The sequence below is a fragment of the Rhinopithecus bieti genome, unplaced genomic scaffold, assembly GCF_001698545.2.
Source record: "Rhinopithecus bieti isolate Rb0 unplaced genomic scaffold, ASM169854v2 scaffold_33647, whole genome shotgun sequence".
NCBI lineage: Eukaryota > Metazoa > Chordata > Mammalia > Primates > Cercopithecidae > Rhinopithecus > Rhinopithecus bieti.
Genome location: NW_016814745.1, coordinates 1412914 through 1435116, shown reverse-complemented (window position 1 = coordinate 1435116; position 22203 = coordinate 1412914). Strand labels below are relative to the sequence as shown.

Sequence of the window (22203 nt, the reverse complement as noted above, 5' to 3'; positions counted from 1 at the left end):
TATATATATATGTTATATATATAATTATGTATATAATGTAATTATGTATATAATTATATATATAAAAGTTCCCTTCTCAGTAGAAATATAATTTTGAGTCCACTGTTATTGCAGAGTTAATTAAAACATGATTGATACACAGAGCGAGTGAATGGCTTCATTTTAATGATTGAAGATCATGAACAAGAAAAAATCCTACGCTGTTTACAAAGGGCTTCTCAGGCAGGGAAAAACCTCTAATTACACCAAAACTGCTCTAATCTATAGAGCCCGTGTATGGCCATGTGTCCCACAGGTGGCCGCACTACCTGAAGGAAGTCCAGGCTTGCTAGTCTCTGAGCCTTCAACGAGCTGGGAAGAGTTTCCCATGTTTGGAATCCATTTTCACAGTGCCTCTTTTGTTCACAGAACGTCAAAGCACTGTGAGTGCTCCAAACAGAATCAAACTCCAATGAATAACAAGTAATTTTGGAATGTTTTACATGACGGTAAGTCAATAAATTCACTCAGCTTTAACATCTCAATGGAAGGAGCACAGAAGCAGCCTTGTTACAGAGATAATAAGCATTATCTACTGCAGGGTCTTAGTTATGATCTTAGCAGCTAAGGCTTGCTCCAACTACAGTAAATCAGATCAGGGCTTTAAAAAGACTCCATATATGGCAATTATACATGACCACCTTTCTTGAAATATGCCTCTTCCAAGCCTGGCTAATGAACAACCCAAACACCGAAGTCCAAATACAAAAATTTGTTTTCCTCCAATAAGCGATATTAATCTGGACATACTAAAACAATACACAGTGATAAGAAAAATTTATGACATGTGGCCGTGTGCAGTGGCTCACGCCTGTAATCCCAGAACTTTGGGAGGCTGGGGTGGGTGGATCACCTGAGGTGAGGAGTTCGAGACCAGCCTGGCCAACATGGTGAAACCCTGTCTCTACTAAAAATACAAAAAGTAGCTGGGCGTGGTGATGCATGTCTATAATCCCAGCTACTCAGGAGGCTAAGGAAGGAGAATCGCTTAAACCCAGGAGGTGGAGGCTACAGTGAGCTGAGATCGCGCCACTGCACTCCAGTCTGGGTGACAGGACAAGACTCCGTCTCAAAAAAAAAAAAAAAGAGTTTATGATATGCAACACATCAGGCTTACAGAGGAACACACAATTTTTTCTGTGCTAAACAGAAGCAATTAAGTGTATTTTCACAAGTGCTTCTAAATTTAACTCTTAGGAAAGAACTTCTTATCAATAATCACAATAAGTCCATCAAAGCTGTCAACTTATTTTGAAAATCCTTCATTTAAGATGCCCCCCTTTTCCTTTGAAGAAATACAATATAATTTAGAAATAAGGCACATGCCTTCTGCTTTTGTATATTATCAAACTGCCTAAAAAGAGCCAAACACTTTCAAAGGCATGTTTGCAGAAGAAATAAAGATAAGAAAGCCATAATGATAGCTTAATGGGTAAGGGATAAGAGTCACACTCGATTCTGCCAAAAGCAGACCTGTAGAGGTTCAGACACGCATCCAAGAATCAGCTCTGTCTGCCAACATATCAAACCGTCAGTGCATGCAACTGGCAAGAAAGCCCAGGGAGCTGCCACGGAGCCTGTCACTATCACTCATGAGGAAAGACAGACAAGTTCACCAGATAGCTAAAACTGCAGAGGACCTCCTCTTCAAACCAAAGGTAAACATTCTTCCCTCAAGAGAACTTACACTCTAAGGCCCAACACATTCTGCCAACAATTCACTTGCTGAAATAAATTTCTCTGATTAACTATGCCACAGAGAATTTAGGTTTTTGGCAACATAGTATTGCCTTTTGCTATGGCAAATGATGGCACACTGTTTTACAAATGGCCTTTCTCAAGATGAAAGAAACTACTTAGTTAATGGATACCTACCACACACTGTGACTGCTAACAGCTATCCTAAGTCAGTCATGTTGCACAAGATAGACAAGACATTGAAAAGTTGGCTGGGTGCGGTGGCTCACATCTCTAATCCTAACACTTTGAGAGGCTGAGGCGGGAGGTTCACTTGAGCCTAGCAGTTCAAGACCAGCCTGGGTAACACAGTGGGACCTTGTTTATTTAAAAAAATTTTTTTTAATTAAAAAAAAAAGAAAAAAGAAGAAAAAGTTAGGAGGTGTGATAGAACATTTCATTGCCTTCCACAAAAAATATCAAAATCCATCTAAGAATATCAAACATTAAATGTTTCCTTTGTTTTTCAAAGGAAGGTCCCATTCTTTCGAAAATAAAAAAAAAAAAAAAAAAAAACTTATTACAAAAATTAAAGGTATTTGAACTATTTTGTATTGAGAAATTTTAATAACTGGAGTTTTGAGTAAGTTTTCTATTTCCTTAGACCCGTTTAAAGATATACCAACCTATTATGATTTCATATAATATTTCACTGTTTCTCATCTTGAGAGAGGTACATGGCTCACACAAGATCAAGAAAAGTCAAATTAATTTGGTATCTTTGTAAAATCCCTTGCGACTTCTAGAGATGCTGTGAAATGTCACAAAAACAGAGCTGGGAATCACTCTCATACATATGTTGTCTTTGTGATTCATTATTTAGATCTAACCTACTTTCTAAAAGGATCTGAGGAGGCTGGAGATTTTCTCAGTATGGTGCGAAGCAAAAGGGGTTTGATAAAAGCTTTTGGTAGTGATGTTAAGAGTCATAAAATTTCTTTTTCCTGAAACTCTGTGCTTGAGAAAATAAATAAGGAGAAGAAAAGTTACACAATTTCTAAAGATAATAATGACAAAGATCTCTTACACCAGGAAACAAAAACAAGAAAACGGGCTTTGGGTATAGACAAATACACTTTTATATATAAAATGGAATAGGTATATAAACAAAAGTCAGCCCTGGCAAGTGAAAAAGCAAATACCTCTCCCTTGGCAGATCGTTTCCTTTAAGACAAGAATAAGCATGGAGGCTCTCCAGGAACATCAAAGGGTTAGGAAAGAGAGAGAAGGGGAGAAAGGCTCCAAGATAGTGGAGCAGAAAACACACACACACACAAACACACACGAAAAAGGATATGGAGCCTAAGACTGAGTGACATGAGATCATAACAGATTTTGGCATGTTACAAACACTTAGGTAGATGAGATGCTGTATATCTGCAAGTAACGCTGGAAAATGTGATTCAATTATCTTTGCAGCTTAACCCTTTTGGCCAAAAAACCCACTCATTTCAGACCACCACCGAACATAATATGGTAGAGAAAGAGTCCGATTTCTAAAATTTAAATTGTATTATGTACTTATTGAATAATTCAACAATGATTAAAAGACTCAGGACAGGTAATTTAAAAATGCTACTCTTCAAGGTCTTCATCATTTAAAAATTTGGTGCCTCTGTCTAAATTAAATCAAATCTGAATATATTAACTCAAAATACTTCTTCCACTATCCCATTAACATTATAATCTCAATATAGAATTCAGACACATGAAATGACCATTGAACTTCTTTAGGAATTAGGAAAATAAACCCAACAATATCACAACTAATTACTCCCACTTGCAAAAGCTTTATTCTTAAACAATGGGCAACCCTAAGTAAAACAGTGAATTGCACTAGGGTTTTGCCTTTGCTTTTAGGATTTCTATCGCTATTGCCACACAGTACCCACAACTCCTTAAAGTACAGCTTCTAAAGTGTGTGGTGTAAATCAGGGGTCCCCAACCTCAGGGTCACGGATTGGTACTGGTCCGTGGTCTGTCAGGAACCAGGCTGCACAGCAGGAGGTAAGTGGCAGACAACAGAGCATTACTGCCCGAGCTCTGCCTCCTGTCAGATCAGCTGCGGCATTAGATTCTCATAGGAGCTCCAGCCCTACTGTGAACTGCGTATGTGAGGGATCTAGATTGTGGTTCCTTACGAGAATCTAACGCCTGATGATCTGTTATTGTCTTCCATCACCTCCGGATCGGACCGCTGTTTAGATGCAGGAAAACAAGCTCAGGGCTCCCACTGATTCTACATGATGTTGAGTTGCATAATTATTTCATTATATATTACAATACTAACAGAAATAAAGTGCAAAATAAATGTAATGTGTCTGAATCATCCTGAAACAATTCCCCAATCCCCATCCATTGAAAAACAGTCTTCCATAAAACTGGTCCCTGGTGCCAAAAAGGTGGGGGAATGTTGGTGTAAATGATTATGGTTCTGCCAAATGTTGGACATGTCCAACCCCTGCACTGGCAGTCTAGTCGTTCCAGTATCCCACACAAATATCATTTTTATGTATGATAAGGGAAAGACAAAGGCAGGGGGAAGCATGACCCTTGACCTCCATGGAGTTGAATTCCCATTTCCTAGGCTTCCAAAAATCTACAGTTAGGGATCTGGGAAATGGGTCAGACGGGGTGTAAAATAGGGGGGAAACTTCTTTTCTCTCCTTTCCCTCACTTCGCTCCTACACATTTTTCTACCAATTTACTAATTGATATCCACAGCAGGGTTGTAAGCACAAATACGGACTATAAGAGACCTCAGAGTGTGGTGGGATCAGTGATGAACCTGCCTTACCTACAACTCTGGCTGACTGTAGTACTTGCAGGAATCCAAGTGCTGTGTGGCCACACATGTCATTTTGTCACAAGAAAAATCAGCAATCTAGGTATGGATGTATAAAATATGGTAATTTTAAAACGTTGGTAGCAAATGCTTAGTCTGTGCTTTCCTTTTATTAAAAAGAAAAAGCTGGCCGGGTGTGGTGGCTCACGCTTGTAATCCCAGCACTTTGGGAGGCCGAGGCGGGTGGAGCACTTGAGGTCAGGAGTTTAAGACCAGCCTGGCCAACATAGTAAAACTCCATCTCTACTAAAAATACAAAAAAAGTAGTTAGGCATGATGGCATGTGCCTGTAATCCCAGCTACTGTGGAGGCTGAGGCAGAAGAATCACTTGAGCCTGGGAGGCAGACGTCGCAGTGAGCTGAGACTGCACCAGCACACTCCAGCCTGGGCAACAGAGCAAAATTCCACCTCAAAAAAAAAAAAAAAAAAAACCAACCAAACCAAAAAAAAAAAAAAAACAAAGGCCGGGAGTGGTGGCTCATGCCTGTAATCCCAGCACTTTGAGAAGCTGAGGCGGGTGGATCACCTGAGGTCAGGAGTTCAAGACGAGCCTGGCCAACACAGTGAAACTCCGTTTCTACTAAAAATACAAAAATTAGCCAGGCGTGGTGGCGTGTGCCTGTAATCCCAGCTCAGGAGGCTGAGGAAGGAGAATCACTTGAACCTGGGTGGCAGAGGTTGCAGTGAGCTGAGATTGCGCCACTGTACTCCAGCCTGGGCGACAAGAGCAAAACTCTGTCTCAGAAAAAAAAAAAAAAGAAAGAAAAGAAAAGCAAAAGCTGAGCATGCCTGGAAGCAGTGACTTTGTAAGTGACTCAGACCTGCCTGGATCCTCCAGGGCACTGAACCCGAAGGGCCCAGTCTCAAGGTTTATTCTGCACACTCCAGAGGAGCTTCTCTCTTCTTAAGACTAGTGGTCGGCCGGGCGCCGTGGCTCAAGCCTGTAATCCCAGCACTTTGGGAGGCCGAGACGGGCGGATCACGAGGTCAGGAGATCGAGACCATCCTGGCTAACACGGTGAAACCCCGTCTCTACTAAAAAATACAAAAAACTAGCCGGGCGAGGTGGTGGCGCCTGTAGTCCCAGCTACTCGGGAGGCTGAGGCAGGAGAATGGCGGGAACCCGGGAGGCGGAGCTTGCAGTGAGCTGAGATCCGGCCACTGCACTCCAGCCTGGGTGACAGAGCAAGACTCTGTCTCAAAAAAAAAAAGAAAAAAAAAAAGACTAGTGGTTACTCTGTTTCAATTTTTACATACACAGATAACTTCAGTGTGTAAACAGAAGGTGAAAACCTACATATTACAGTTAACATATTTCTGTCACTTAGGTACAAAAAATGATTCCCTTTGTGAGTTCTCAAAATAAATAACATTCAAAGTATTGAATACTTAATATAATTATCTAAAAGAGATAAATGATACAGGCATGGTTAACTTTACCAATCTTTACAATTAAGATAACACCACAATAAAAAAAAAAGATGAAAAGTGCTTTTATCTAACAACACTACCTGAGGGGGAAAAAGTCAGTAATTAATGAATCATAATGAAAAGCATCTTCTTTGGAAATTCTGAAATGTTCAATGGATTCACGAAGATACCAAGAAGGCACCTGGTAAATGCTCTAGCAGAATACTAAGCAGCGCCTACAATGAGCCAGAAAGTAATGTATGTATTTTTAAAACATGTGAACTAACAGTGTCACTGAGTCAGACTCAGCCACTGAGTCTTAAGTCCCTCTGTGTTTTTGTGGTGTTTTTACCTCTTCAGTCTACAAATGTGGCAACAGCAAGGCTCTTTCCTTATCTTGGTCCAGAAGGCCAGACTAATGCAGTTGCCACAGACCCTTTCTCCTTCACTGATTACAGAATCATACCAACCACAGCACTGCCGCAGCTGATGGTGGAAGACTGCCTTTCTTCAAGCTAAGAAAGAAGAACTGCACTGAATTCAAAGGTATCAAAGAATGAACCACGGAAATTTTCTTGTTGTTTATGAATTCCTCTTTCAGTCTGGAGGAAGAACTCACATTTTTGGACTGGACAAATTATAAACTTATCTTGTAAGGAAATTTCTTGCACTGTGCTTTAAAAGTCTGAAGATTTGCTCTAAATGCCAACAGCCACCTACCATCTCTACTGTTTAGAGTCTTACCCTTGAACTGAGAAAGGACAAGCAGAGAGACAAAAAAAGCACACACTACAGCATTTCTTTTACTAAAACTTTCCATTTGGCAGCGGCATTTTCAACACTATGGAAATGAACCTTCCTACTTTTTCTAGTGATCTAATTTTACTTAAAAACACTATATATCAAGAGATTGATGCCCGATATAAAGGAAAAGTGATAAGTGAAGCAGAAACGAAGGGGTACTTCTCTCTGGCTTTTGGAGGTAAGTTCTTAAAAATATTAAATAGCAATAATTGTTGACATTTTAAATTATACTTACGAGATAATTGTCTTTTTTGGTTAAGCAGGCTAAAGAGCAACATACTAGACTAGTAGCTATATGACATTAACACCTTTTTAAGAAAATTTCAGATTAGATATTACTCACATAGGATCACTTTGAAAGTGTTTCATACAAACCACAAACTTGTAATTGTTTAAACCTGTCAAGGTAAAATAAAATTCGGGAAATATTTGTGTTCTTTTGAAAAACTGAAAAGGGCTTTGTCCATTTTCCCAAAACTGCTTTTGGTTTTACAGAAAACATTAAAAAATGCAAAAAGTGGCATTAAGTGGGAGATACATGCCTTAGGGTGGAGGAAACATGAAAAAGTTGTCCTTATAAATGATTAGCTTCCAGTAAAGAGATGCCATATCTAACATGCACATAAAGTAAAATTATCATTGTTTTTGGTTAAAACTACCATTACATACTGGTCTATGGCGAGAATAAGGTCTGAGAAGAGAACATCAAGACTATATACTCTTTCCAAACAACGGATGAGTACTGCCGCTGAAAATGACCAAGAAAAAATATGTACATACCCTTACTGTCTCTCTGGTAGATGAGATTGTCACTATTACTAGCCCAGTCATTCAAATTTACAACCAATAACTCTCAAATCACAGACCTTAAATCCTTAATTTTTATCATTAATCTACAGGGGGTTGTTTTAAGAATAAACGTGCATAGCTTTGGGCTTAATGTAGTAGCACATTTCATTAAGAATCCTGACCCAGCTGGGTGCAGTGGCTAGTGTAATCCGAGCACTTTGGGAGGCTGAGGTGGGATGATCGCTTGAGGCCAGGAGTTGGAGACCAGGTTGGTCAACACAGCAAGACCCTATCACCACAAAAAATTTGTAGAGACCCTATCTCTATTTAAAAGAAAAATATTTAGCTGGTGTGGTAGCTCACACCTATAGTCCTAGCTACTCAGGGCAGGGGCTGAGGAAGGAGGATCGTTTGAACACTACAGCCTGGGCAACAGAGTGAGACCCTGTCTCAGAAAAAAAAAAAAAAAGAATCTTGACCCTTACCAAGAAGGTAGAGTTTTGACACAGAAAGTTCTAACGTCCTTTAGTAACTTCAGTTTATAATTTTCTAAGAAAATACAATAGAGCCTAAGAACTAAAAAAAATTAATAAAATTCTTTAAAAGTGCACAGTAGTTCAGTAGTTTTAATCTATATGATATAGCAGCTGGTAAAGTGCTTGGCAAATGACATATTCAATAAATGTCACTGAATTAAGGTATGTATCTAAGTTAAATAATTACCTTGGTTAAAACCAGGTAAAACGCTATATGTATATATATATATATATTTTTTTTTTTGAGATGGAGTATATATATGCAATTTTTTTTTTTGAGATGGAGTCTCGCTCTGTTGCCCAGGCTGGAGTACAATGGTGCGATCTTGGCTAACTGCAACCTCCGCCTCCCAGGTTCAAGTGATTCTCCTGCCTCAGCCTCCTGAGTAGCTGGAATTGCAGGCGTGTGCCACCATGCCCGGCTAATTTTTGTGTTTTTAGTAGCAATGGGGTTTTACCTTGTTGGTTAGGCTGGTCTCAAACTCCTGACCTTGTAATCTGCCTGGCTCAGCCTCCCAAAGTGCTAGGATTATAGGTATGAGCCACTGTGCCTGGCCTAAAATGCAATATTGAAATAGTTTTTGCCAAAGAAAATCATTAAATGCCAGAACCAATTTTATAGAGCTTGATGGTACTGCAAACCTATATTATTAATACTTTCAATTAGCCAGGTTATACTGTAGACTGTCTGGCTGTAAGAAAGAGAAAAATCAGTTCTGTTTGCTTTTACAAGTCATGCGCCACAAATGCTGCTTTGGTCAGTGACAGACTGCATACATAACAGTGGTTTCTTAAGATTATAATACCACATTTTCACTGTACGTTTTCTCTTAAGATGTTTTTAGATGTACGAATTCTTACCAATGTGCTACAACTGCCTCTCACATTCAGTACAATAACATGCTATACAGGTTTGTAGCCTCAAAGCAATACCATATATTCTAGGTGTGTAGGCTACGTCATTTATGTTTGTGTAAGTACAGTCTATGATGTTCATACAACAAAACTGCCTAATGACATCTCTTAGGACATATTCCCGTTGTTTAGTGACTCATGACTGTACTTTGTTATTGATTCACATGCCAGGTTTAGATTCTTAAAAAATTCCTTAGAACACACTTTACAGAATATTCTTGGGGCATTTTGTAATTAAGTGATAGGTAAGCATATAGATATTTAAAAAAGATTCCCCATTACTACTTTATTCCTAAGAGGTGTCCACAGTGAAAATCAAAACACCTCTGATACTGGTCTTGAGGAAAAACATCTTCTAAGAGAAGGATTACTCAGTGAGGTGTGCTGCTACTCAGTGAGGTGTGCTGCTTGTAGCAGGTATGTATTGGGTTGGTGTAAAATATTTGTGGTTCTTGACATTACTTTAATTGCAAAAACCACGATTACTTTTGGACCAACCTAATAGTGAGGTATGTTGCTTGTAGCAGGTATGTATAATAGGCTCACCACCTTGCTGAGGGAATAGTGAATCACAGAAGCGTGATTTCCTCATCACAGAAGAGCGGACTTTGGAGACAAGTTTCCCTTGAAGATTAGACCAGAAGTGTACGAACCCTGTAGCTGCCTTTTCAGAGGCTGGTCTCCACATGGAGAACTAACAGTCCTAGTACCATTTACTGAATAGAACATTCCTCTCAGCATTTTCTTTAGAAGTGATGAGAGAGATTTTTAGTCTATTGGCCCAATTATTTTATTTATGAGCCCTTTCAAATCTATCTATTCCTAAGTAATCTTTGTTAAACTATGTTTTCCTAGGAAACTGTCTTTCATCCAAGTTTTAAATTTATAGGCAAAAGCTCTTCACAGTGGCTTGTTTTTAAAAATGCGTGTTCTCTGCCTTTAGTTGGAACATATTTATATTTTTATTTCTAATACTGCATATTGTACCTCCCCTTGTTTTTTTAATGATTGTTGTTCAATCATGTTATAGTGGAATTTTTTGTTTTGTTGATCTGCTCTATTCTATTGAAATTTCTACTTTTTGCAATAATTTCTACTCCTTATTTTCCTTCAACTTTACTCAGATTTCCCTATTTTCCTCCCTAAATTCTTTGGATGAATGGCCTATATTTGGCAATTTTTATAAACCTCTAATATATACTCGAAAAAAACTCAAATTCTCTAATTGCTAGAAGTAGGATTTTTTTTTCTTTTTTCTTCTCAGACATACTTTATCATCAGTTAATGTCAGTAGCAGAACTGGACAAAATTTTCATCACTGAGAGTAGCAGGGTTTTTTTTTTTTTTTTTTTTGAGACAGAGTCTCACTCTGTTGCCCAGGCTGGAGTGCAGTAGTGTGATCTTGGCTCACTGCAACTTCTGCCTCCCGGGTTTAAGCAATTCTCTGCCTCAGCCTCTTGAGTAGCTGGGATTACAGGCGCCTGCAACCACGTCTGGCTAATTATTTTATTTTTTGTAGTTTTAGTAGAGACAGGTTTTCACCATCTTGGCCAGGCTGGTCTTGAACTCCTGACCTCGTGATCCACCTTCCTCGGACTCCCAAAGTACTGGGATTATAGGCGTGAGCCACTGTATCTGGCCAGCAGGGTTTTTTTATATGTCCATCGTATCAGGTTTGTTAACTGTATTGTTCAACTATCCAGTAACTTTATTGTCTGTGGCCAGATGTGGTGGCTCACACCTGTAATCCTAGCACTTTGGGAGGCCAAGGTGGGAGGATCATTTGTGGCCAGGAGGTTGAGACCAGCCTGGGCAATAAAACAAGACCTCATCTCTAAAAAAAAAATTGTCTGCTTTATCTGTCAATTACTAAAGTGGCTTATTAAAATCTGTCACTATAATTATGGACTTTTAACATTCAATTTGCAATTCTGACATACACTAAGTATGTATCATTCAAAATTATTTTATCTTCTAGGTCACTTATTCCTTTCATCATTATGTGGTAACTTTTACCCCTAATGATGCTTTTTGCTTTACAGTTTACCATGTATGACTCACACAGATACCAGCCTTTTTTGCTTGATAGCTGCCTGATAAATCTCATTCTATTGCTTACTTTCAACCTTTCCAGGATCTTAAGGGTTTTTAAAGTTTCTTGAAAACAGCATACAGGGCCAAGTGTGGTGGCTCACATCTGTAATCCAGCACTTTGGGAGGCCAAGACAGGAGGACTACTTGAGCCCAGGAGTTTGAGACCAGCCTGGACAATATAGAGATCTTGTCTCTACAAAAAATAAAAACATATTAGCTGTGAGTGGTGGCGTGCACCTGTGGTCCCAGCCACTTGGGAGGCTGAAATGGAAGGATCACTCAAGCCTCAGAGGCTGAGGCTGCAGAGCCATAATACTGCACTGCAGGTTGGGTGTCACAGCGAGACCTGTCTCTAAAAAATAAAGAAAGAAAAATAATTAAAAATATTAAAACAGTATGTAGGCAAATTCTACATGTTTATCCAATCTGAGTCTTTTAACTGGCAAGTTTGGTTCACTTAACATTTGTTCTAAATTGATTGATTTCTGCCATTTTATTCTGGGCTTTCATTTTCCCATGGTTTCTATTTACTTTTTTCCCACTTCCTGGTTTTTATTGGTTTGAAAGTTAAGATATCCTATTTATGTTCTGCAGTGGAATCTTTTGAATATACAAAACCTTATTAATCAATTTATCTGCCATAATCACAATCTTGGAATGCTTAGGTTTGAACAGCTTTTAGTTTGTTACTGCTTTTTGCAAAATAAAATCATTAAAAGCCAGAACCTATTTCATAGAGCTTGATGGTACCACAAACCCGTATCTTAATATTCTCAGTTAATCAGGTTATACTGTAGAGCATCTAGCTGTAAGAAAAAGAAAAACCAGTTCTGTCTGCTTTTACCAGTTACACGCTGCAAATGCTCAATAAACACATGTGGCTACGGCAAGAATCTGGGGAGACAACTGCTGTTGTTTTTGCTGAAAAGTATATTTTGTTCTCTTGGATTACTGAATTATTGGTTGTTTTTTTCTTCAGTCCTCTGAATATATTGTTCTTTTGCCTGCTAAACCAGTAGCTGCAACTAGGGAATATGCCGTCAGTCTAACTGGTGTGCCTTTGTAAAACACTTAATCTTGAGCAACCTTTGGTTGCTTCTCTGTCTTTGATATCAGAATGTGTCTGGGTGTGTGTGTGTGTATACATATATATACATACATACATATTTTTTTGAGACAGAGTCTCACTCTGTTACCCAGGCTGCAGTGCAGTGGCATGATCTCGGCTCACTGCAACCTCCACCTCCTGGGTTCAAGCGATTCTCCTGCCTCAGGCTCCCGAGTAGCAGGAATTACAGGTGCCCGCCACCAGGCTCAGCTAATTTTTGTATTTTTAGTAGAGATGGGGTTTCACCATGTTGGCCAGACTGGTCTCGAACTCGTGACCTCAAGTGATCTGCCTGCCTACGCCTCCCAAAGTGCTGGGATTACAGGTGTGAGCCACAGCGTCCGGCTATATTCTATGTTTTATGCTTGGAGCCCATTCTATTGTTTAAATCTGAGATTTATGTCTTTTATGGATTCTGGAAAATTCCCAGTCTGATATCAACTCTTCAAATATTGCCTCTCTACAAATCTGCTTTATCATTCTGAAATTCTTATCCATCAAATGTTAGATTTATAATTCTAATCACTCTGTCGTATTTCCATTTCGTCCTTTGTTTTGGATACATTCTGGATTTCCTCAGATATCTCTTCTAGCTCACCAATTCTCTTTTCAGCTATTACCAATTAACTGTCGAATCCAAGTAGAGAGTGTCTTTTAATTAAAATTTTAATTTCTATTAGTTCTACTCAGCTATTTTTCAAATCTTCCTATTTTTTTTTTTTTTTTTTACAGCATTTATTCTTTTTTACACTTTTACTGTTTGAGACAGGGTCTCACTCTATCAACCAGGCTGGAGTGCAGTGGCGTGATCATGGCTCACTGCAGCCTCAACCTCCCGGGCTCAGGTGATTCTCCCACCTCAGCCTCCCAGGTCCGCCTGGCTAATTTTTTGTATTTTTTATAGAGACGGGGTTTCGCCATGTTGCTCATGCTGGTCTGGAACTCCTGGGCTCAAGTAATCTGCCTGCGTTGGCCTCCCAAAGTAGTGGGATTAGAAGTGTGAGCCACTGTGCCTGGCAGCATTTTATTCTTCTCTTTTTGAGACAGAGTTTCACTCTTGTTGCCCAGGCTAGAGTGCAGTGCCGTGATCTTGGCTCACTGAAACCTCCGCCTCCCGGGTTCAAACGATTCTCCTGACTCAGTTTCTCCTGAGTAGCTGGGATTACAGGCATCTGCCACTACACCAGGATAATTTTTTGTATTTTTAGTAGAGACGGGGTTTCACCATGTTGGGCAGGCTGGTCTCGAACTCTTCACCTCAGGTGATCCACCCACCTCGGCATCCCAAAATGCTGGGATTTCAGGCGTGAGCCACCGCGCAGGGCCTTTATTCTTTTTTCACATTTGCTGTTCTTTCTTTTTACTCTATTTTATAATCTGTATTTGGTATTTACATCTATTAGAGTCTCTAGCTTCCATGAACTAAAGTCTTTGGGAAGGGTTGTATAATCCTGCTGTTTGTTGTATGCCACCTTTCATTCACTGCAAAGTATTTCCTTGTATATTTAGTAATTCTAGACCATGAGACATGTCTGATATTCCTGGACAACCTGGGCTAAGAATGTATCTTGCCAGAAGGGATCTACATTTGCTTCTGCCAGATGCCCTAGAGTAATCACCAGCTGATGATTAATTTTATGTTAATTTCTTGACCTGGGTAAGAAATGACACCAAATGAATGGTACAACTCGAACCTTAAATGAAGGAAGACCCATGGTTATTTTTCAGGTAGACATCTTCCTTCTAACCCAAAGCCCAGATTTATTTATTTTTTATTTTTTTAATTGAGATGGAGTCTTGCTCTGTCTCCTAGGCTGGAGTGCAGTGGAGCCATCTAGGCTCACTGCAACCTTCGCTGCCTGGGTTCAAGCGATTCTCCTGCCTAGCCTCCTGAGTAGCTGGGACTACAGGTGCACACCACCATATCCGGCTAATTTTTTTGTATTTTTAGTAGAGATGGGGGTTTTGCCATCTTGGCCAGGCTGGTCTTGAACTCCTGACTTCAGGTGATCCACCCGCCTCAGCCTCCCAAAGTGCTGGGATTACAGGCGTGAGCCACCACACCTGGCCAAGACTTCTCATTTTTAATATATATATTTTTCCAATGTATACCTCAGGCTTTCTAGTAATGACCCCTGTAACATTTGAAAACAATACTTGTAAAGAGACACAAAGAGCCTGCAGCTCGTGCATGGTACTATCAGAAGGGATAGGAAGAAGCATATCACAGGCCTGCGTCATAAGCACTCCAGCCTGGGTGACAGAGCAAGACTCTGTCTCAAAAAAAAAAAAAAAAAGAGATAGGCTGGGCATGGTGGCTCACGCCTGTAATCCCAGCACTTTGGGAGGCCGAGGCAGGTGGATCATGAGGTCAGGTGTTTGAGACCAGCCTGGCCAATATGGTGAAACCCTGTCTCCATTAAAAATACAAAAATTAGCTGGGTGTGGTGGTGCATGCCTGTAGTCCCAGCTACTCGGGAGGCTGAGGCAGAAAAATTGCTTGAACTCAGGAGGCAGAGGTTGCAGTGAGCTGAGATCACGCCATTGCACTCCAGTCTGGGCGACAGAGCGAGACTCCATCTCAAAAAAAAAAAAAAACAAAAGAAAAGAGAACCTGGATGACACTGATGTCCCTAGGATTCTTTCACTAATAAGATCATTTGTTGAGTCTAGGATGGAGACACAGTCTATGATATTTGGTATTTGTAAATACCTAACAAAATACCTTACTTTCATGATGGCCTTTTAAGATAAATAGGTCAAATCAGTGGTTTAAATGATTTAGCCAAGGTTGTAGTCAGTAAAATGGCAAAGCCCGGAATAGAATTCTTATCTGCAAACTAAATTCCATGCCAAAAGAGTGTTGCCATGGCAAAGCCACCCTCAGGGAAATATTCTGCAGCTTTTGTATCTAGAAATCATTTGTAAGTTTTGAAAAGGAATGACTAAATAGGAGGCATAAAAATCTAATCCAAAGCTTCCCAAGTAGTTGTTTGATTCAGGTATGGCACAACAAAGAGTATGTCGGCACATTAACTCATGCTTTAGACTTCCACTGTCCAGTACAGCAGGTGCCAGCACATACAGCCATGTAAATTCAAATAAATTAAATTAAATAAACTAAAAAGAAGTGTTCTTCATTTGCACTAGCCACATTTCAGGCTACTATATTAGACAGTGCTGACACAGAACTGTCAATTTCCCTGATTGCAAAGTTTTAGTGGATAGCACTGCTCTAGAATATGGACTGATGAAGTAATTTTATTGTTACAGTAGACTGGAAAGAACATTGGCCTTGAAGCCCGAAAGACCTACTCTTGAATTCTGCATCTGTCACTTATTACCTTTGCGAATCTTGAGCAGGTTCCTAAACAACTCTGAGCCTCTTGTTTTCTCAACCTGTAAGCTGAGGATCAGAAATAAGGTGCTAGAAATATCACTGTTACTCAATAACTCCAGAACTTATAACCTCCCCATTCTTCATTGTAGTCCCACTGCAGTCTTGTGGCTGCCAAAGGCCCTTGCACAGAATAAAAATACACTGTTCCCAAAAGATTCAAGAGGTTGGACATGGTGGCTCATGCCAGCACTTTGGGAGGCCGAGGCGGGAGGACTGCTTGAACCCAGGAATTCAAGACCAGCCTGGGCAACACAGTGAGACCTTGTCTTCTGAAAACAACCACCACCACCACCAGCACCACCACCAGCACCACTTCCCCACAAAGATTTAAGAGAATCACCAAGCCTAAGCCCTTAGTGAATGTAAGAATTTTCTCTGTAAGATTTCATCTTTTTCTTGAGGAGTAGGGTGGGTGTAGGCTGGCCTGTTTTATAAAGAAAGACTCATAAAAATAAATAAAACAACTTAGAACTGAAAAAAAGTTATGGTTCACTGTTCTAGTACATTAACTCCAAAAATTAATTTGAATGAAGGAAGTTGGATATGAAGGTGTAACTTGAGTAAATGGGTCAGGTGTCTTGGTGGTACTTCCCAAGAGAATGGCAGAAGAGCAGTCACAGAATCAGGTATAATTACCTGTATGCATAATCAGATACTAACTTTTTATTTAAAGAACAAATCCCTAAACAACTTAATAGCTTGCTGACCTGACAAGACTATTTTCCACTTTTAAGACTAGGTAGGTAAAACACACACTCAAGAGAGGCCTTAACACGCACAAAATCATTTTCTGTTGTCTTATCACTTCTCTCCAATAAAGCTATTCCTTTAAATAATTTCCCTAATGAAATGACCTGGTTAAGTGAGTTTTCTGTTCAACTAAGAAAACTTTTGCTTCAATCAGTTGAGAATTTTCTAAAGTAAAATGCATGAGTTTACTTTCTCCCTAAGAATGTTCTAGCTAACATAATAAATACTCCTGATGATTTTAGGTCTCATTAAAACAATTCAACCTATGATACTACAGTGGAGTTAAAGTTACAAAATACTGACATTTTAAGGCTGACCCCAGGTTATTCTCTGGATATCTGCTTGACTTTTAGAAAATAAAACCTAGTATTAGCTTGTTTTCTTATAATTTGCCTTCATTTCTTACACACATGAACTGTAAAAATAATTCCAGACGACTGAAGCTCTGATTAGTTAGCTTCTAGTTACTCACGGTTCAATTATATTTGTGTTATGTCACACTTTGAATTTCACAGGACTTGTGAAAAAAATACAATTCATCTCAGGTTTATGCTAAATGGTAACTGGGTCCAGATAACTTTCCCTACTGACTACTTTAATAATCAAACCACTTAGGAGTGATGGCTAGATTAAGTTTCCAGGTAGTAAAGAAAAGAATTAAGCCTATTTCACTTAAAAAAAAATTGGATCTGTATTTCTTTGGAGAATTTCTCCCACCCTCTTTTCATTTTTTGAGACAGGGTCTTGCTCTGTTGCCCAGGCTGGAGTGCAGTGGCACGATCACAGCTCACTGCAGCCTCGATGACCTCCTGGGTTCAAGCGACTCTCCCACCTCAACCTCCTGGGTAGCTGGGACTACAAGTGTGTGCCACCACACCGGGCTAATTTTTCTATTTTTTTGTGGAGATGGGGTTTTGACATGTTGCCCAGGCTGCTCTCGAACTTCTGGGCTCAAGCAATCTACTTGCCTCGGTCTCCCAAAGTCCTGGGATTACAGGCGTGAGCCACTGTGCCCAGCTGAATTTTCCCTCTAATGGAATATTCCGTCCAAAGAAAAGAGCAATCTGAAATAATTATACTGTTAACATTAGTTTAAATAAATCCATCTGAACTTACAGGTATTACAAAGCATGTCTAATATGTCCACAGAATTTAAAATCTGAGAGGTAATTACCTAGACAAACAGTTTACTGAGAAGTCAAAAGACAGAAACTGTTTCACTTATACTTAAAAGTGTGCTACGGAAAAGAACTTGGGGGTTTCTAGCTTTAAAATAGGCCTTGTTACTTCTCATTCAGGGAATTAAGGGGTACATAATTTCTAGTAACCTTTTCTATTTTATACCGAAGACATCCCCCAAGACCAATTACTTCTCAGCCAAGTGAAATCCAAACACATTAACTTTTACTTTTTAAGTTAGAAGCAACATTTCTCCAACTATATCCTTAGATGATAATTAGAGCACAATCGTTACCATAACCAGTTTTGATATCCCTATAGTCAATGTAGAACAAACTGTCCTCAAACACCCATACCTTCAATATCCATATCAACATACTGGAATCAAGTACACTTTTTAGTACTGTAGTTTCTTGGAAGAGCTAATCTAGCTTTGCTGACTGCATCCAATTATTATTAGAGGCTGTAAAAATGCCTGAAAGAACCCTCGACTAAAAAGCAGAAGAGTTATAATCCTAACTCTCCAACAGAGTAATAGTTTTGCATCTCTGAGTCTCAGTTGACTTAACTGCCTGCCTACAGCACATAGGTTACTGTATGGTTAACATTAAAGCACCATAGCTCTTGGCTCAGTGCTGGTAACCAGTAGACACTCAATTAAACAGATAGAAAAACCCTACTTAGAAACATATTCAGACAAAATAAAGTAGAAAAAGTAATAAATATCTTTAAAAAAAACCCCACCACCACTATTCTGGGCAAAAATAATACTTTCTTTGTGGAAAGAATTATCTGTATCTGCTCCCATCCTGTGTGTCCCAAACTAAATTCTGCTGCTCAGGGATGTGGGCAGCTGATAGTCCACAGCTGCAAAAAAACAAAGGCATAAACCTTATTTTAATAAACCAACAACATAAATGTAGTGCTAGTAAATGAAATAGTAAACTAAATTATATACAAAAGAATGTTTCTAGTTTCAGAGCCCGGTTTATTTATTTATTTTTTTGAGACAGAGTCTCACTCTGTTGCCCAGGCTGGAGTGCAATGGCACAATCTCGGCTCACTGCAACTTCTACCTGCCAGGTTCAAGAGATTACAGGCGCCCACCACCAAGTCCGGCTAATTTTTTTCTGTATTTTTGGTAGAGATGGGGTTTCACCATGTTGGCCTGGGCGCCCTCCTCGGTCTCCCAAAGTGCTGGGATTACAGGCGTGAGACACCAAGTCTGGTCTCAGAGCCCAGTTTAAAATGTTTGATCTTTCTAACAGACTCATTTATAATCATAAAGTATAGTCCATATTTTGTTTTGTAATTTGAAGCTTCCTAAATAATGGATTGATAGAAACTAAAGTCACTCAATTTTAAACGTAATAACTATAATAAAACAGATATACTCACAGCTTGCATTTCTATACAGAAGAAATGGTTCATGGAGCTGAAATTCCAAATCTTTATTCACTGGTTCAACTAGATTGTGCATATTTAGTCGATTCACAATGGTAAAACCATGGTAAGGGGAAGCTGACCTTAGATTTTATAGAAGAAAAAAAAATATGCAGTTACCATTTAATCTGTAGAAATGTTATCTACTATGTGCTTTATTTTCATTTCAGAAAATAGTACGTTAGAACATACAATATTATCAGCACTTACACCTGTAAACAAAACATTTAAGTCAGATCATACTCTTCCTCTGATGAGAAGTCTCCAAAGACAGTCTCTCAGAGTAAAGGTCAAAGTCCTTACTGAGGCCACCAAGGCCCCACCTGATGTATTCCCCCTCTGACTTCATTTCCTATGGCTCTTCCCCACCTCCTCCTCTCCAGCCACACTGGGCTCCTTGCCACTCTCTCTGCACGTGTGCTTCTACCTAAAGACCTCTTCCCGGATTACTGCCCCAGAAGCTGCACAGCTATCTCATTTCCTGCAAGCTTTTGTTCAGATGTCACCTTTTTCATGAGGCCTACTTGAACTACCCTTTTTAATGTTCCCAAGCTCAATACCTCTAACCTTCCTCTTTTATCCACACCACTTATTTTTAATATTTATTGTCCTCCCCCCACTAGGATGTAAGCCCCCTGCAAATGGAGCTTCTGTCTTACTTTTTTCACACATACATCCCAAGATTACTGGGATTACAGGCGTGAGCCACCACGCCTGGCCGATCCCTTTCTTTTTAAAAGGAGAAAGATGAATAGCAGCGAACAAACAAAGTGTCTAAGAAAGAAGAGCTTGGTGTACAAATATCAAAGAACTACACTTAAAAGAAGAAAAAAAAATGAGTGCATTTAGATAAGACCTCAAGGCTTTGTATCAAAATTTAAAAGAGTATTTGACAAATTATTTTAAATTGGCATCAATGGAGAAAGGCAATCCTTAAAAAGCAACTCAATACAAAAAAAAGGGAAAAGACCAGATATCAGTAATAACTCCTGTTGACTCAAGCTTTAGAAAACAAGGGAAGGAACCTGCCCCTGTCAGAGTAAGACCTTAGAGGAATCCAGGAAAACAAGCACCCCATGACTATCATATACTGTCAGTTGTCTTTAGGCCCCAAAAGCTGCCTAACAAAAAAGTTGCAATTTGCAAACCAATCTTAAAGATAATGAATTTTTGAATAAGTTAAAAATAAAAAATATGCCATTATGAATAATCCAAGCTTTCTAAAGAACTCTCAAACAAGATACTGTACGAAATCTAGAACTTCTGGGGGTTGGGAAAGAGGACAGAACCAGTCATAAAAGACAATCACCCATGTAGTAATGAAACAACAGAGGGATTGACCTCTCAATAACATTATTTTACAGAGCTAGTCTATGTATTGTCTTTTCCCCAAATATATATCTTTTTTTTTCTTTCTAATATGGGGGTAGGGAGAGAGAGGCAGGTATCTGTTTTAGACTCAATCATTATTATTTTGAAATTGCTTTGCTAGACTGTTAATATAAATTCTAGTTCAGTTTATTCTGAATCACAGAAAGGCTCAGAGAAAAGAAAGAACCTGGTTAAGATTTCACAGCTAGGGAAAGATGAAAACTTGAAGGGGACTAGCAGGAAGGTTCCAAAGACAAATGTACAACAGAATTGAACCGTTTGACATTGTTCACCATCAGACTGTTAAAACAAATACACATATTTTAAAACTTACCTTCGATATACAAATAAGGTCCCTTCTATATCAGTTTTCTCCTATGAAAGACAATGAGTCCATTAGTTTTTTTCCCCATAATCAGACCCCAAATAGTCCCAATGGAGAAGTAATGCTTCACGTTTAAGATCAACTTGTTTTATTTCATTTATTATAAAATTAACCACTTTCAAACAGATAAAGTCTCCCTCTCATTCCACAAATTGTGGTTACCATTTCTAATGTATGCTTTCAGTGCTGATGCATACATAAGCATATGCAATGTTTAATCCAGTAACATATCTGTATCTGCAGCATTTTTCTTTTTTAATTAGTAAAGGAGAAAATCATAGAATAAACCTTCACTTTTTATAGCTAAAATGTTTTAGCCAGATTTCTTAACTTCAAGGCTAAGGTCCTGTATACTGCAATTTCTTCTCTTTTAAAGTTTATCCAAGTTAATTTTAAAAAAGGAAAGGAATGAAATTTTTTTTATAGGATACTTTGTTTCATCACTGGGGAGTTTTCATATATTTTCACAACTAGCAAAATTTGTGGTTAAGAATTCCTACCAAACAAAACCAGCTTGTCATCTTTAGAACTTGAAGAATCATGAATACTGAAAGTATACCCTGCCTAAGTGTAATTATTAGAGGCCTTTACCATAGGTCATTTTCTGTGACAAGAGTATTTAGGTTTTAAACACAGTTCAATGTTTTTTAAAAAATAAATAAGCTTATTAGTCTGCAATTTACAGCCTACAATGGACCTAAATACTTTACTGTAATCAACACATTATTAACATTTTAAATGTTAGTCATATATTGAATGTGTTGGGATTAAAAAATTTAGAAAATTGATCATCTTGATTTCTTCCAGAAGTACCATCCTAGCTTAAATATCATTATTTTCCTTCCTAAGGATTCAGAGGCTTTTTCTTACCTTTAAAATGTTAGGTTATTACTATAAGAAATTGGTAATCAACTGTCTTACAGTAAAAGAAAACTTGCCCACCAGAAAACAACATGCAAAGTTACAACTCACTGTAAAATAACAACAAAGAGAGAAAAGATTTTTGTTATGCTCTATATGCCAGGATCCAAATAAATGGTAGCAGCTTATTTTTCAATTCAGGTTATTATAGCTTGTATTTCAAATTTAAAACAGAACTCCACAATGTAAAATTTTAAAATATTGAAAGCCTTTGTGGGCCGGGCGCGGTGGCTCAAGCCTGTAATCCCAGCACTTTGGGAGGCCGAGACGGGCGGATCACGAGGTCAGCAGATCGAGACCATCCTGGCTAACACAGTGAAACCCCGTCTCTACTAAAAAATACAAAAAACTAGCCGGGCGAGGTGGCGGGCGCCTGTAGTCCCAGCTACTCGGGAGGCTGAGGCAGGAGAATGGCGTAAACCCGGGAGGCGGAGCTTGCAGTGAGCTGAGATCCGGCCACTGCACTCCAGCCTGGG

At 39.0% G+C, this 22203-nt stretch overlaps 1 protein-coding gene across 1 annotated transcript in view; it reads right to left on the bottom strand.

Moving 5' to 3' along the window:
- DCP1A (decapping mRNA 1A) overlaps nt 1-22203 on the bottom strand; it is a 58251-nt gene that overhangs the window by 34230 nt on the left and 1818 nt on the right. Inside the window, exons 2-3 of the mRNA XM_017851893.1 lie at nt 20756-20796; nt 19006-19133 (exon numbers count right to left, since the gene is read on the bottom strand). Coding sequence (XP_017707382.1) covers nt 19006-19133; nt 20756-20796 — 169 coding nt within the window. The remainder of the gene's footprint in view (nt 1-19005; nt 19134-20755; nt 20797-22203) is intronic.